At 45.9% G+C, this 15,202-nt stretch overlaps 1 protein-coding gene across 4 annotated transcripts in view; it reads left to right on the top strand.

Annotated features, from left to right (window-relative positions):
- The window catches only part of Mfhas1 (multifunctional ROCO family signaling regulator 1), an 87,609-nt gene that overhangs the window by 8,840 nt on the left and 63,567 nt on the right, over positions 1-15,202 (top strand). The window contains exon 2 of one of the 4 annotated variants that reach the window (XM_006253227.5): positions 2,322-8,116. The exons of the other annotated variants lie outside the window; for them this stretch is intronic. Within the exon in view, the coding sequence (XP_006253289.1) occupies positions 2,322-2,350 (29 nt within the window). The 3' untranslated portion in view covers positions 2,351-8,116. Of the gene's footprint in view, positions 1-2,321; positions 8,117-15,202 lie in introns of those variants that run through there. 4 annotated transcript variants of the gene reach the window in all.

The raw sequence follows: 15,202 nt of genomic DNA, 5'->3' as shown, positions 1-15,202 counted from the left end.
GTCTTCTGATGTTTTCACTGCAGCTGTCTGGGCAGTACCCGGAGTTCTGAGCTGGTGGGAGAAACTCCACCGCCATCGTTTCTGAGAGGCCAAGACTTTCGTGTTATCTCTGATTCCTTGCAAGTGGGTTTTGGGTTGTTTCTGGTGTTCCTTATCTGCAAGTGTAATCTGCTGAAGTTTACCAGGAGATTTTTGTTTTTGTTGTTCGTGTTCTTCCTCTTTGTGTACAAACTCTAACTCTCACAGAAATAAATGGAGAGGGGACAGATGATCAGGATACCCGTGTTGAGTACGAGTTGACTGCCTAAAGCCTTCTGCTACCTAACCTTATGTTTAGTCCCCTAGGGCACTGGTGACTCTTCCTCCCAAAGCAGATGCTCCCTTAGCTCTTCCTCCCGATTGACTCATACCTTCCCCTTAACTTTGACTTCCATAGTGGGGGTGGGAGAGTGGAGGAGGCAGGGAGTTCAGTGATAGAGGACCATGAAGCCATGATTGGTGGAAGTGGAATGGGTACAGGAAGGCAGATTTTTTTTCAGTGGTTTTACCCTCTTCCAGGCAATGTTGCTTCCCAAAATTCCACCTGGGTTCAGCCTATTGATTGGAGATCAAGGAAGACCCCGGTGGAGTAGCTGGCTGTGGTATAGGCAAGCCCATGTGTACTGCACACTTGGCAGCCACGTCGATAACAATTCCCAGATATCCTTGCCAGCAGGCTGACTTATTTGTAGAGAATGAGAAGGAAAATTTTGGAGTTATTTTTATTTTTGGCAGTAAGTGCTCAAAAACATTTATTTCTTCAGCGTAATGTCCTAGCTGGAAACACTGAGGCTTGGTTATTTCTTTTTTCTTTTTTCTTTTTTTTTAAGAATAAATCAGGGAGGAGTCCCTGAGCAACAGTTTTCTGTCTAACAGGACACCCACAAAAGGTAGAGAAAACAAACAGTGAGGACCACCATGGGGTGATGGACAGGTGGTCAGGGGAGCCAGGCAGCTTTCTTGGATGCCAGATGCCCAGAGGCTCGCCCTCCTTGCTTCTGGAAAGTTCCTGCCTCTCCAAACCTTAGCCTTGGGCACCCAGGCTACCCCCACTTCCCCTCACAGTCTATACAGAGGCACTTACTAGCCCAGCTTGTTTAGGGGTGGGGCGGCTTCGTGAGCCAAGTGCTTGGTGTGGCTTCCCTTGCTGCCCTTTGCTTCTTGTCCTCCCTCCTCCCTGCCCTCCTCCTCTTCCCCCATCCCTTTCTTCCCTTTTCTCCTCCTCCATCTCTTCTTTCCTTCTCCCTCCTCCTTCCTTTCTCTTCCTCTCATCACCCTCTTCCTCTTCTGCCCTCTCCCTCCTCCTCCTTTCAAGGTGAAATTTATCAAAAGTAAGATCAGCCATTTTAAAGTGAATAATTCACTGGTATTTCTTACCTTCACAGAGCTGTGTAAGCATGACCTTCGAGCCAAGTGTTTGTGTGGGCAGGGAGCACCGAGGCAGGGCTGGGCCTTCTCTCTGAGATGGATTGCCTGGGGATTCTCCCATGGGCTCTGGATACCAGGCAGGGCATGGCTTAGGAGTAAGGGTTTGGGTGCCTTCCCACTGAGTGGATGTCTCTCTCACGGCCATTTGGGATCCTCTTATAGGGCAGGTAGAGTTTATTCTGCGCTCTCTCTCTCTCTCTCTCTCTCTCTCTCTCTGTTGTGTGTGTGTGTGTGTGTGTGTGTGTGTGTGTGTGTGTGATGTGTGTGTGTGTGTATGTACTCACACACACATGGCCCACATAGGATGACAAAGAACACATGGGAGAGAATGAGGCTGTGGCATTACTAATTTCAGCATAGAGCTTTTATGGTTTTGTTTTTTCTTTTGGTTCATTTTGAGTGATATTCCTGGAGTGCTTGGTCCCTAGGCCTCAGATAGATTAGCTGGTAAGGGTTGGGAATGTTTCAATATTAGGTTATTACCACACAAGACAAGTTACTAGCTTGAGGCCGTTACCAGCTCCTTTTGAACGAATACCTGCTGTCTGCAGACATCTGAGCTGGTCTGGGAGTTTCAGGAGAACAAAATAAAATGCACTACGTTGGCCATTGGGGGTGGGATCTTCACATGATGATTGGTCCTTCGTTTATGGAATCTGACCATCTAGAGAGAAAATCATTGTGTGTTTGTGAGCTGTCCGGCTTCTCGTCTTTCTAGGGGGGAAAAATCTACTCATTTAGAGAGAAACTGACTTACCGTTTGAATTTACTTGATGAGGAAGAATAGGTAGAAGGGAATGTCCACTCCATGTCCCTCTCTCCAGTTGACTTAGAGTCTGGATCCTTTGTTGCAGTAAATCCCAGGCAGAGCCTGAGGGACTGATGGTACCACCAGCATTGCCAGCACCGACACCAGCATCATCACCGACTTGCTCTGAGACCTTTCAAAGCTAATCCTCCCTTTTGAGGGAGAAAGCTTCCCTTTGTCCTAAGGATCACTGCGGTCTTGGTTATTTATTCGCTCCTCCTTTGGAAGGATCAAGGTCATCAAGTCATTTCCAGCTTCCAGAGACTATGGACTGACTCTGAAGAAGACAGCACCAATTAGAGTGGGTGTTGCCAAGCATATGCGACTACCACTGGCAGGTCTCTTTGTCGAGGGAGGCTTTGTTGAGGTGTTTGCCTATTATTAGCCTATTAAATGTTGAGAGATTCAAAGAGTTAAATGTCTCAGATCCTCCCTGCTCCCAAGATGCATCATCTCTGATCCTTTTTGTGCCCAGGATGAGTCATGTGCCCTCGATATGGTATTAGAACCCTATGCTAGCAGTAGCGAGTTAGGGGTAGTGAGTAGCACAAGCCTTGTTTGAAGAGAGGGAGGAGCTTATGAACGGTTGTGGAAAGGATGGAGAGCAGGTTCAGTGGGTAGTGCGAGGACCTGGGTTAGGATCCCAGTACCCACGTAAAGAGCTACTTGTCTTAGCATGCAGCCGCAAACCCAGCACTGAGGAGGAGGTAGAGAAAGGAAGATTCCCCGGGATTTGCTAGCCAGCTCGTCTTGCACACACACTCATGCATGCGTGCACACTTGCACCATAGTGTTTACCGTGGTAAGGGATATTGTTGGAGGATACCAGGAGACCGAGCGTGTGCCAAGTTTTCAACCCAGTCCGAGGCTTCAAGTAGGTGATCCCATTCAGATCCCCGGTGACCCTACGAGGTAAGGACGGCTGGGCCCTTGGTTTCCCAGATTAGCTTTAGCTAGGAAGTGAGTTTCATAAGAGCACTACTCTGGGTGGGGGCTAGCCTTCTCTTCATCTCTCAGAGGAGCTAGCTCCTTGGCAAGCAGCTTGTAGAGCTAGGCCTGCAGTATGGAGTCAGCCGAGGTCACGGCCAGGGGTGTGAACTGCAAGAAAAGCGTGAGTATGAGCGGTGCGGCAAGGCCACTCTGCAGCTGAGTGTTGGAGATCGTTTCCAGGTGACCAGTAAGTCGGTATCAGTGGACGAAGGGGGCTGAAGGTCTAGGGGGCCATGACGTAGATTGTGTGCTCAAAGCATCTGGCGTTTAGGAGTTATGATAAGGAAGGGAGGTCTTTATTTAAATGACGTTTCGAGGCCAGATGTCTTTGGCAGTGGCTCCTGCTGGCCCTTGAATCCGAACATCGAAGCACTGTTCCAGTATAGTCTTTACCACTGGGCAGAGCTCTGCTGAGCCCTGGAAGACATTTGCAGCTGTGACCGTGGAAGGGTGGCTTCAGATGCTCTGCCTGGTACCACTTTCTCCAGGTCAGGGGACAGGGAAGAAAGGGCCATTGGTTATCCCCACAGCATGGTGGCTGCATGGCCCGGTAATCCATAGGACTGTATGTGAGGACATTGATTTTCCTCGCTGTAAATCTTACCATAACAGCCCCCGAGAAAAGCAATTTGAATTTAACACAGCCATTGTTTAGCTGTGAGCCCTTTACATCTCTTGTCTCTTTATGTATTGCTTGTAAATCTAGAGTAAATGAAAGCATGACTTTAATTAAGTTTGCTTCCCAATTCGCTATTCTATGCGTATCATTCATCTGGATGGAACTGACCTCAGGAAGCCAGGGTTCCTCGCATTGATCACTGTGTTGCTGCTTGAGTTTTCTTGTCTTTGCCTCTCACTTTACTCAAATATACTCTGTTGCCCTTTGACCAAAATGCTTAGAAGTTCAGGATATTAAGATAAATATGGTTTGTATTCTTTCCCCTTTGGTTTGAAACATAGGAAATATGTTGCTTTTTAAAGTTGAAACATTTGGGGCTAATAAGATGTTCGGTGGTAGAGGTGATTGGGGTACAAGCCTGAAGACCTGAGTTCAATCCCTGCAACCCAATTGAAAGTGGAAGGAGAGAATGGATCCCACAAGGACATCCTCTGATTTTTCTGTATTTATAGTGGAGCACGTGCCATTCTCCTCCTCCTTCTCCTCCTCCTCCTGCCCCTGCCCCTGCCCCTGCCGCTTCCTCTTCCTCTTCCTCTTCCTCTCCTCCTCCTCTTCCTCCTTCTACTCACACATACATACTCATGTATACACACACGTGCATAACATAATAATAAACATAATTAAAAGGGAAAAGCAAGGGTATTTTTTTAGTAACAGTAAACTTGAAGCATTCCAGCACACTGGTCAGTTGGTTGTGGATAGCTAGGCTCTGCTCTGTTTCAGCACCTGTCAGCTGTGTGCCTTTGGGAGTCACAATAGTTTTTGTCCTGTGGAGTGGTTCCCAAGGGATGAGCTAATGCACATATATTGCTTAGAACGATGCTTCATACATAATTAGAACTCGGAAGATTCCAGCTGCTGCCGAGACTGCCATTTTCCAGAAGATAGCAAACGTTCAGATGTGTATTTGGAAATATGTTAAGCCTGTAGGTAAAATCCCCCTCCTCTCCCTCCTCTCCCTCCTCTCCCTCCTCTCCCTCCTCTCCCTCCTCTCCCTCCTCTCCCTCCTCTCCCTCCTCTCCCTCCTCTCCCTCCTCTCCCTCTTCTTCCTCTTCTCCCTCCTCTCCCTCCTCCTCCTCCTTTTTTTATGTAGTGGGGACATGACATAGTGCAATCTTATAGAAACCAATTTCCCCCATATTATAACAGAAATTTGGAGGGGAAAGGGGAAAAGCACCACTCATAGCTGGCATTTTCCGTAATAATTGTTTCTCTTAGCTCCTCCTTTAAGCTTAGGTTCTTCAAATACAAACTTAGCTCATGGTATAAATGACTTAAATATTGATTTTTTCCCCCAAAAAACTAAGCTATTATTCATTACATTCCAGGGGCTTTCTAAGTGCACAGTCACAGTGAGTGCTTACGTAATAGTCTGGAAGGCCATTCTAGCTGTTTATTTAACCGCGTTCCCTTGGTTCAGACACGTGAACACTTGCCTTCTATTGTCATGATTCTGTGATGAACTTTTCTTTGTTGCTCTGGTGGGTTTTTCCTTTTCTGTGCTTTTGAGACTTTTGCCAGGAGGTCCCCTCAAGCTTGTAGTAAACCCCTGTCTCGGCGTTCTGAGCTTTGGGATTATAGGCCTGAGATATACCATACCTGGCTTGGTTGTATTTCTTTGTGCCAGTGTCTTGTTTATTTGTTCGTTTTCTTTTCTGTTCGGGGTCTTGAACTTTTATCACCATTCACAGACTTTATAGACAAAAGAACATAGCAGAGCCGTGTGAAAACTGAATCCGGGGTCGTGCATGTCATTGTATTTACACACAGGAGCACCTCTGTCCTCACATCAGGGGCAGCAGGCACTCCTCAGATGCTCCTCTGCAGACAGCCCTGGGCACATTTGGAGCGGCCCATGGAGCAAGGCTGTAGCATTCCCGTAGGAGGGTACCTGGTCTTTGTAGCTGCAGAAGCTGGGCAGGTGCAGGGACTGCAGTGGCCGGAGCAGTTGGGCTCTGTGTCAAACATAAGAGTCCAGGTCCAAAGGAACCAGCTAAACTTGGCAATGCCTTTTTGGAAGGCATGCTATCTAAGTTTGATATTTGGGTAGCATTCCCAACATGGGATCATGGGGTGACAGACAGGGAATGTCATGGTCTCAAGCATGTTGCTACCTGTCCCATCCTTTCCCCAGGCTTCCCTTCATCCTAACAATACACTGATGTTTAAGGGAAAAACAGTACCCGGTTGGTGACTCAGAGGTCTAATTAGTCAGGATGTTTGCTGGAATGCATTCTACCTAATTAAGTCGCTACTTTTCTGAGTTTTCAGATATCTTTTTGGCATCCTTTTACTGACTCTCAGCTTTCAAAAAAAATCACAGTGTTTTATCAATTTAGATTAACTCTTCATAAATCTTTGTTGCCTTTACAACCCGTTCTCAACTTCTTTTTGATTTTCTAAAAAAATCTGGATTTAGGTTTAAAGTTTTTCACTACAGTTGACTTCCTAGAGAACTGAAAATCCATAATGTTATTGCAGAGAAATCACGCAACGATTCTTTGCTCCCATGACACTAACAATAAGAAAGTATGCATAATAAATTCAATAGCAGAAGTCCCACCCACCATCATCTACCTCACTTCTTTTGATTTGTATGACGTTTCTTGTGGTATCTTTCAGGGATGCTAAAACAATGTGTTTACATTGTATTTAACCTGAGAGGGGTCGTGGATACTTGTTCTGCACCTTGCCTTTGAGCACTTAAAATTTATTTTTTTTGGGAGGGGAATTGAGAGGTGGCTCAAAAGGAAAAAACATGTACGACTCTGCCAGAGGTCCTGAGTTCAATTCCCAGCACCCGCATGAGGCAGCTTACAACCGCTGGCAACTCCAACATCTCTGGCCTCCCCAGACAGGTGAACTCAAGTGCACATACCTGCACATTAAAAAATCCGTACTTTGGCAATGCTGCCATGTGGCAGTTTGAAGACTGGCACACTCATATACACCTTGCTTCTCCGTCCGTGGCCTACCTCATATACTCTGACCCTTTCTCTACTGTTTAGTCAGCCTGTGCTGACAGACCTTTGGTCTCTTACGTGCTGTTCTCTAGATTTTAAGCTAAGGAAGTTTTCTCCCTTTCAGAGGTTTAGCGATGAGCTTCTTTTAAAAAAAACCTTCTGAGTTTATCAGGCTTTTCTTTGTGTGCAGAACCCTCTGGAGGTGAAATTAGTCAGAACGGTAGGACAGGAAAGAGGTTTGGGAGTTGAGAAAGCTCAGCTCTGTGATTTAAAAGGAGGCAGTGTTTCTAACTGGCTTCCGTGATGCACGTCGTCGGGACGCTATTGCTTTGAGTGTAATTACTCTTTTCACAGCTTAATTCATCTCTTATTGTGTGATGCGGTATTTAGACAGAGCCATAATTACAAATCTTGCATGTTTATAAATACGAAGATTACCGATCAAAATAAGACCGTGGAAGTAAGAATAAAGCTTGGTCCGTGTAAGAAATCGATGGAAAATAATTGTTGGCCAGCCATGTTCCACTGACTCAGAACAGTGCTTCTGAGTGGTAGGGTGGTGAGGCTGTCCCTCACGCTCCCTTTGGAGTTCCACTCTGTCATATATTTAGACCTGAGCTTGGTACGATATGTACGGAACCAGTGCCGGATGTCTGGTTTGGAGTGGGTCTTACCTAGTGCACTCAAGTGTGTTGACCGTGGAATTAAGTTGAATAAATTCTGTTTTTGTTGTTCCTCTGTTTCGAAGATCACTGGAAGCCACCAGCCCGGCTTCTTCAAGAGTGGTTCAAAACAACACCGTATGGTCTTTCAAAATCTTTCTCCTTGCCCTGAACAGTACACAAATCATTGCAGATAGCACAGAAGGCCAGGGTGGCTCGAATATTCTCTAAAAATGTCACTAAAATATATATATATATATATTCAGTGCGACTCACTACATGCGTGGCATGGCTGGGGTGACTTTGATTCAAGTATTGCTCATGAATTGCATGGGAAGGACTAAAAAAAGAAATGTGAATTTTCCAAAATACTTCGGTGCCAAAATTGGCTCCCTTGTCTGCTGAGAGCTTGGCTGTTTTGTGCCCTGGGATACAGGAACCAAAAAAAAAAAAAAAAAAAAAGGTGCTTTAGAGCCCTCCCGAGCACACATCTGCCCCCTTCCCTGTACCCAGATGGCTCCTGTGTGGCATAGCCCTGGTTGTCTCCCTCACTATCCCTCTCTTGGGTGAAGCAGGTGTTCTTTTCAACTTATTTCATCTTTAAGCCCTCAGCATTTCCTCAAACACAAGCAGTCAGGTCTCAGCTTCTCCCTAGTTACTATGTTGCTTCCAGCGGCCTCTCCCCTTGGTATAAGGGAAGGCCGGGGCACTGGTTTTCTGTTTGGTCATTTCAGGAACGTAGCTTCTGGCTGTGGCTCAGTTTCAGTGCAGCACTTCTAGCAAAAGTCAGTTCACCTCTGCAGCCTCTTCATGAGCGTTATGGATGCGGCCGAGCTTTTCCGGAACATACTGCAGTCATGCTTAGCCAAACAGGAGGGCTGGTTGCATCTTGGTGATTACCAGAGCTGTTAAAATTCTCTCGCCCAGCCAAAACAACAAACAAAACCAAAAAATCCCAACAACAACAAAACCCCCCAAAACCCAAAACAGAACAGGTGACTGTTTCCAGGACCAGATAAATGACTGCGTCTCCAGCCTCAGGTGTTCTGCAGGCAGGATACGCAAACCACCTATCTTTCACAGTCCATCAGCCTTCTGATTTACAGTGCCATTTGTGATGCCAGACATGCTTATTCATGGGGGATCTCCATTGAGATCGTAACTCACTAACAAGCAGAGAGGAAGAACGAGGAGTTAGAATGGTGTCCATTGTTCTTTGTTAGAGAAGAATCTCATTCTTTGGCAGTGGACAAATATTTGCTTTTGAAGAATCTGGTGGTGTGTCAGTGGCTTTGTTTATAGCCACGCACAAACACGTGCTCTCTCGCCTCTGAGGATGCTCAAACATGTGCTCTGGGAGTCATTGTATGCTTGGAGTCTGGCTGTGTGTTCTCCGTGCTTTGAACAGCTTCCTGCTTCATCTGGCCATCGCTCCTCCTCTGACTCAGATCATTGCTGTAAAGGACCTGATCTTTGTCTTGAGTCCACACAGCTTCCTATGGAAGTCGACACAGAGCAAGTGTCTCTCTTACTGCAGTCAAAGATGAGAATGGCTGTACAGGTTTTCTTTCTCCTTGCTTCCTTTCTGTTCACATGAAGTCTCAAGCCCTGGGCTGGGACCTCTAGGGAGCTACTTGGCATCCAAAAGTCTCAGCTGAAGAGCAAGAAAATTCTCTCAGTTCCTAAGCATTTCATACCTGTGTTGTTATTTCCTTAGAGGTGATGAGGATTAAATAAACAAACAGGCATCCAGGTTCTAGTACAGTTTCTCCTACATGGTAAACCCTCAATAAATGTAGGCTATGATTATCCTGAGCTTTGTTCACAGACAAGTAGCACTGACACTCGAGGGGGCTAAGTACCTTGGGCTGTCCCCCGGAGCCTGCAATCTCTATTACTTGTGACAGGAGAAATGATAGCCTCCACCTGTCAAAAGTAAGGATTAATCAAGTGAAAAACGAAATGACGTTGAGAAACTCATGCAATTGTTTCAATGTGGAGACCGGACTGTGACGTGAGCTAGGGCTCTGTAATTTCAGACACGGGGCAGGCCATGCAGCATCTGAGGAGAGTGAAGCAGCAGCCAGGGAAGAAAAGTAGGCAGTAAACAGCCTCGGTGCTCTGCAATCAATTCCAAGGCCTTCGGAGACATGAGAGGCCTAAGGAAAGCCTCCATCTGGAGCCAGGTGGGTGGGGCAGGAAAAGGCCTCCAGAAAATGCCTGCCTGCAGATTTTCACAGAGCCCCACAGGGAGAGGATGTAGACAGGGTAGGAGCTCAAGGATTCAGTCACCCACACCTCTGCAATGCAAATATGGTATGTACATACATTTTATCTATTCAGAGAAGAGAGCTCTTGGCAGCTGCACATGATGTTAAAGTAAGACCTGATGATTTTTCCCCATGAGTGGGAGTCGGCGTTGAACAGTCAACTGGAACTGCTGGGTTTGCACTTTGCAGATGATCTGACGGTGCCTGTGCGGAAGATGGATTAGAGCAGAGTAAGAATGAAGTGAGAATGAAGTCCAGTGTCACTCGTGCTCATTCAGATGTAATGAATGGAAAAGGCCCCAGAGCATCCTCGGGGACCAAGGATACAGAGTCCAGGATGCTTGCCTGCAGATTTTCACAGTGCTCTACAGAGAACGCAGACCCGAGTTCTTCAGAGTCTTCTGACCCTGGGCACAGCCAGGACCCTCTTCTCCGGGCGGCACAGTTAACCATCCTTACCTGTCACGTCGAATGCCAGACCCTTTGATCTGAGCGTACAGTTCGGGTTCAGCTTGAACTGATGTGAGATGAAAACTGGGCTGTTTATTTTAAAAACAGGAAAGCAGAAGTGACCTGATAACATCGGTCTCAACAGGACTGCTGACCTAATTGGCTTATTTAGAGTTATTAACCTCCCCTGCTCTGATGGATGGCGCTTAAACTCCAGAAGACTTATGGTCTTGGGTTTGTAAGTGGTCCCTATTTCTTCAAGCTTGCAGGTTCCTGTGGAAATAAGAGACTTTATAAATAGTATCTGGTAACTTTTGCCTGGCTTAAAATATAGAAAGGATAAATGACATCCACGGCTGGCTCTTAGCATCATGAATTATGTATGTAGAAGGCTGCTGCCTTCTTTATGGCTGCCCAGAGCCGGTCTTCTTTTGTTCTAGTGTATTTTCAGCAGCCTTAGTGCTGGTAACAGAAGAGGTCAGATCAAGTACATCGAAGGTGTCTGTTTGGGGGAGGATCAACCGGCTGCTGTCCTAAGTCACTGTGTTGTTTTTGATTTTGTTTATGTTCCCCCCCCCCCCATCATCAGATTTGGGGTGGCTGGGAGGAGGGGCCGTGTGCTGTTACAGCTGTGGGTTGGGCTAATGGTGAACGCCAAAGCTGGTATCCTCCTCGGCTCACGGTCCCTTAGGAACTTCTAACTCTCCCCCATGCCCTGACCAACCTCTGTACCCTGTACGCAAAACCAGGCCGATCGTAACTATTTGCTCGCCTAGGAATCGAAACAAATTGGAGAAGATGATTAGGAATGTGTCCAGGGTCTTCTCTTGCTGCCATTTTTCTCTAAGTGCTGGGTGAGGTTAGGATTTTAAGGTATGTGCAACACAGAGCCAGTCCGCGTCTCTCTGCTTTATTCTGCTCTCAAAGAGATCTGAATCACCAAAGGCAGTGGCTTAAGACATTTCCCACACGAAAGCGGGGGTGACTGTAAGTTGAATCCATTTGTGACAGTGGTGGTGCTTATTTTAGTCACTCCTTCTTTCTATAGAGGAAGCTGCTACCCAGCTGGCCAGCGCTGGTGTCCTCTGTAATTAATTGGGAAGAGCCCCACCCTCGCATCTCATCCTGGGTGTGTCGTCCCCTCCTCCATAAAAGGGTCTAAATCAAAGATCCGAGTTGTTGAAAGCAACCCCACATTGAGGGAAGCCCACAGTCTGTGGGCCACCTCTGTATAAAAGAATCAGGTCTGTCTCCCAGGGACCGGTTCTGAGGTGTTTGACAAAGCAATGCTGTAATCATTCGGTGTTGGTTCAAAGTGTTCTGGTGCTCCTTTAAAGAGCTTGTTTTGGGTGTTTGGTTCATACTGGGATTTTAAAAAAAGTCTTGGCAAGAAAAATTAATTTATTGATGAAGTGATGAAACGTTCTGCTCCTATAATATAGGAAATGGGATTGGATGCAGAGTTTAAATGGGCAGGTTGTAGCTGTCGGGATATTGACATTTTTAGGCCTCTGCTGACTCAGCTAGAGCTTACCGTGGCCTTCCAGCCACCGGCCATTATCGGGTCCATGTTTGGAACCTGCCCTCAAGGACTCGGGTTCAGGGACATCAAAGATGGCAAGGCTGTGACACAGTGCAGGAGGTCAGTAGACCAAGTGCCAAAGAGTTCAGAGGAACAAGGGTCCTACTGGAAAAGCATGTGGGACTAAATGCTCTTTTTTCTTCTATAGAAACCATCAGGGGTCTTTAACCTGTCATTAACACTGTACAGTCATTACTATTTTTGAGTTATCATTAGCTCGTTTAACTTTTGTATTACGTTTGAAGTCCTGGGGTTGTTAGTGATAAAGGAGTAGAAATACTGATGATTGAAAACGGTTTTCTAAGGGAAGCCTGGTAAGCAGCTGAGGGCACGAGTCCTTTAATGTTTACATCATATCAGCCATGCTTATCGTCAGCATCCTAGCAGTGTTAAAAAGCACACTTTCAGGAGTGTGGGATTGCATCCTTAGCGTGCGCTATTAAAATACGGCAGAAGGTTGAGGTGGAAAACAGTTTACCAGGTCACTAACAATGTGATTTTTAATGGCCACGGGTTTTGTTGAGGTGCGTTCTCTTTGAGACTCGTCTTGAAGTACTCGATCCGTTTGCTTTGTCATCTCGATTTCCTCAACCCAAAGACATGCTTGTCTCCCCTTCTGTATTACGTTAGTGATAGAGGACAGAGCTGAACTATACACTCACACCAGACCATACCAGATCATCTCTCTGTTTTCCTGTGCCACCTTTTATGTTTATTTACAAATGATGAGATTCCGCCTTACAAACTGTCTTGTGTGTCTGTCTGTGTGGAGGTGTATCCCCATCCTCCTAAGACAGGGACAACCTCAGTTTCTTGGTTCCTGAATTCACAATTGTGACTATTTACAAACTGTCCTAGGTAACTGCTTGTCAGGGGAGCTCATAAGAAGAGAGAGATCCAAGTAGGACATTTTCCACCCAACCCCTGCAGTCATGGTGACTGAGGCAGTCCCTGCTGAGTGAAAGTGAGGGGGCTCATCGGTCATTGGTACCATGGACCTTCTTGCCAGGTATAAGACTCCTTCTTGCTGGGTAACTAGCCGTCAATGTCTCTATCAGCCTCCATTTCAGTGTGTAAGCCTTATCTCTGAAACAGCAGTCACCGTTAGAGACAGACAGGCACAGTACCTGTGGCAGGACAGACACCCAAGTGACTGTGACCATGGGACAGTGTTATGTAAAGGGCATTGAGTCTCCTAGATTTCCTGGACTCTTTTTCTGTATTTGTATGGCTTGGAGGAGAATACATGCATCACTTTAGCTACAAGTAAACCTTCCCCCAAACTGCCTATCTAGACCCCAGGGAATAAGGGTTTAACTTTCTTTATCATTACTGTCTTTTTCAGGTGGACATGGCTGGGTGATTTTTCCTAGGGCTCTTCTGTCTGGAGAGCCAACTGGCAGACAGGACAAGATGGGTGGGGGACCTCTATTCTGGGGTAGGAATAATCCCTGGCCTAGTTTTTCTCTCTTCCTGAGTCAAATAATAGAACTCCAATTGTTTTATATAAGCAGCCTTCTGACATTTTGGCCTATGAAAATTAAAATTTCCCAAGATTCTGAATTATCAGATTTGGGAACATAAAGTAGGTAGACTAAATGGCTAGGCAGTCTAACACTAGCAGCTAGTTTTCCTAATAATTGCTAGACATTTCAGGGACACCAGACGACTCCCCTTGGCTAACAGTTCTATTGTCAGGAGCATACTATAATAACATACCTGGTAGCCATTCTGTAAAACTAAGAGTTTCCAGGTAGAACCAAACCTGTGTCATGAGTCCTAGGCATGGCTCTACTTAGGGATTTCCTGGATGGCATTTCAAGTGGGGTCCTCGTGAGTTTGGGCTAGCCTAGCCTTCATCCCCTTTGCTTTCTGTACCTGTAGGTACCTGTCTATTTTTGTCATATCTCAACATTTCCATCTTTTAAGCTTGCTGTCTTAAACTAAGTGAATCTGTAGCTTGCCGACCTCTCATTTTGAGAACAAAACTCTCTTTCTATAGTTTTAGGTTTTTGGATTTTTTTATACTTAGATGGACTCCTAATTCATTTGTTCAGAGCTGGCTATCCTGTTTGAATTGCTGGCATGCGATTCCTAAAGAAAACCACAAGAGATCTCAAGTAATCTTTTAGATGAGAAAATGTCAGTGCTGCTACATAAGTATATATGATACCACTTCCTCTCTAAGTCTGTCTGCTCTTTCTTCCCTCTCTTTTTCTCTGGTGTCTTTTATTAGTTAGTTTTCTAGTGGCTGAGACAAAATACTTGACAGGAAACAACCTAAGGGGAGAAGCACATAAACCTGTCAGGCAAGTTGCTCAGCTCACAGAGAGTGACAAGAAAGAAGGCCTACCCCTGTGACCTACTTCCTCTAGCTAGGTACCAACTTCCTCTTCCCCAAACCCCAGCCAAGGATCATGTATTTAAGCACAGAGCCTATGGGAGACAGTTTACATTCAAACTATAGCCAGTCTGAGGTGAGCTTATGCTAGTGACTATCAAGTGACCCAAGCCCAAGGAGCTCAGTCTTGAGATGCTGCTATTACATATGTTTCAAATCTATCCTTTAGGTTTCTAGAAGCTTACATCAACATATTTGAGTATTTTAGGATAAAGAAATTAAAACAAAAAATGACTGGTGGTTTGAATGAGAATTGCTCCCATAGGCTCATATGTTTGAATACTTGGTGACCAGGGAGTGGGACCATTTGAAAGGATTAGAAGGATCAGGAGATGCGGCCTTGGTGGAGGAAGTATGTCACTGGGGTTTGGGCTTTGTGGTTTGAAAAGCCCACACTGGAGCTCTCTCTCTCTCTCTCTCTCTCTCTCTCTCTCTCTCTCTCTCTCTCTCTCTCTGGAGGATCCGGATGTAGAACTCTCAGTACTTCCCCAGTACCATGTCTGCCTGAGTGCTGCCATGCTCCCCACCATGATGATAATGGATTAAGTCTCTAACCTTATAAGCCAGCCCCAGTTAAATGCTTTCTTTATAGTGCTATCTGGGTTATGGTGTTTCTTCACGGCAATAGGACAGTGACTGAGGCAGCGAAGAGTCAGAGTCAGGGACAAGGCAGTCTTACTACTTCATGAGCTGGGAAGTGGGCCGCTGTCTTAGCCACAGGTTGTTTTTGTTGGGTTTGAGTTGGCAAAGTCTTTGATCATTTATTTCTTTGCCTATGGGCAAAGTGGCTTGGGTGAGGCCCAGCTCCAAGTAACAACATGGTCTAGTTTAAGGACCAGCATGCTGGGGCAGTTTTCTCAGAGGTAGGTCAGAAATATACGCTTCTCATGGTCAAAACAGGGGGTAGAAACCTTTCGGTAATATCATATA

Source organism: Rattus norvegicus, chromosome 16 (assembly GCF_036323735.1).
Source record: "Rattus norvegicus strain BN/NHsdMcwi chromosome 16, GRCr8, whole genome shotgun sequence".
NCBI classification, from domain to species: Eukaryota; Metazoa; Chordata; class Mammalia; order Rodentia; family Muridae; genus Rattus; species Rattus norvegicus.
Note: the sequence above shows the minus strand (reverse complement) of the source record. Positions and strands in the feature narration are given on the sequence as shown.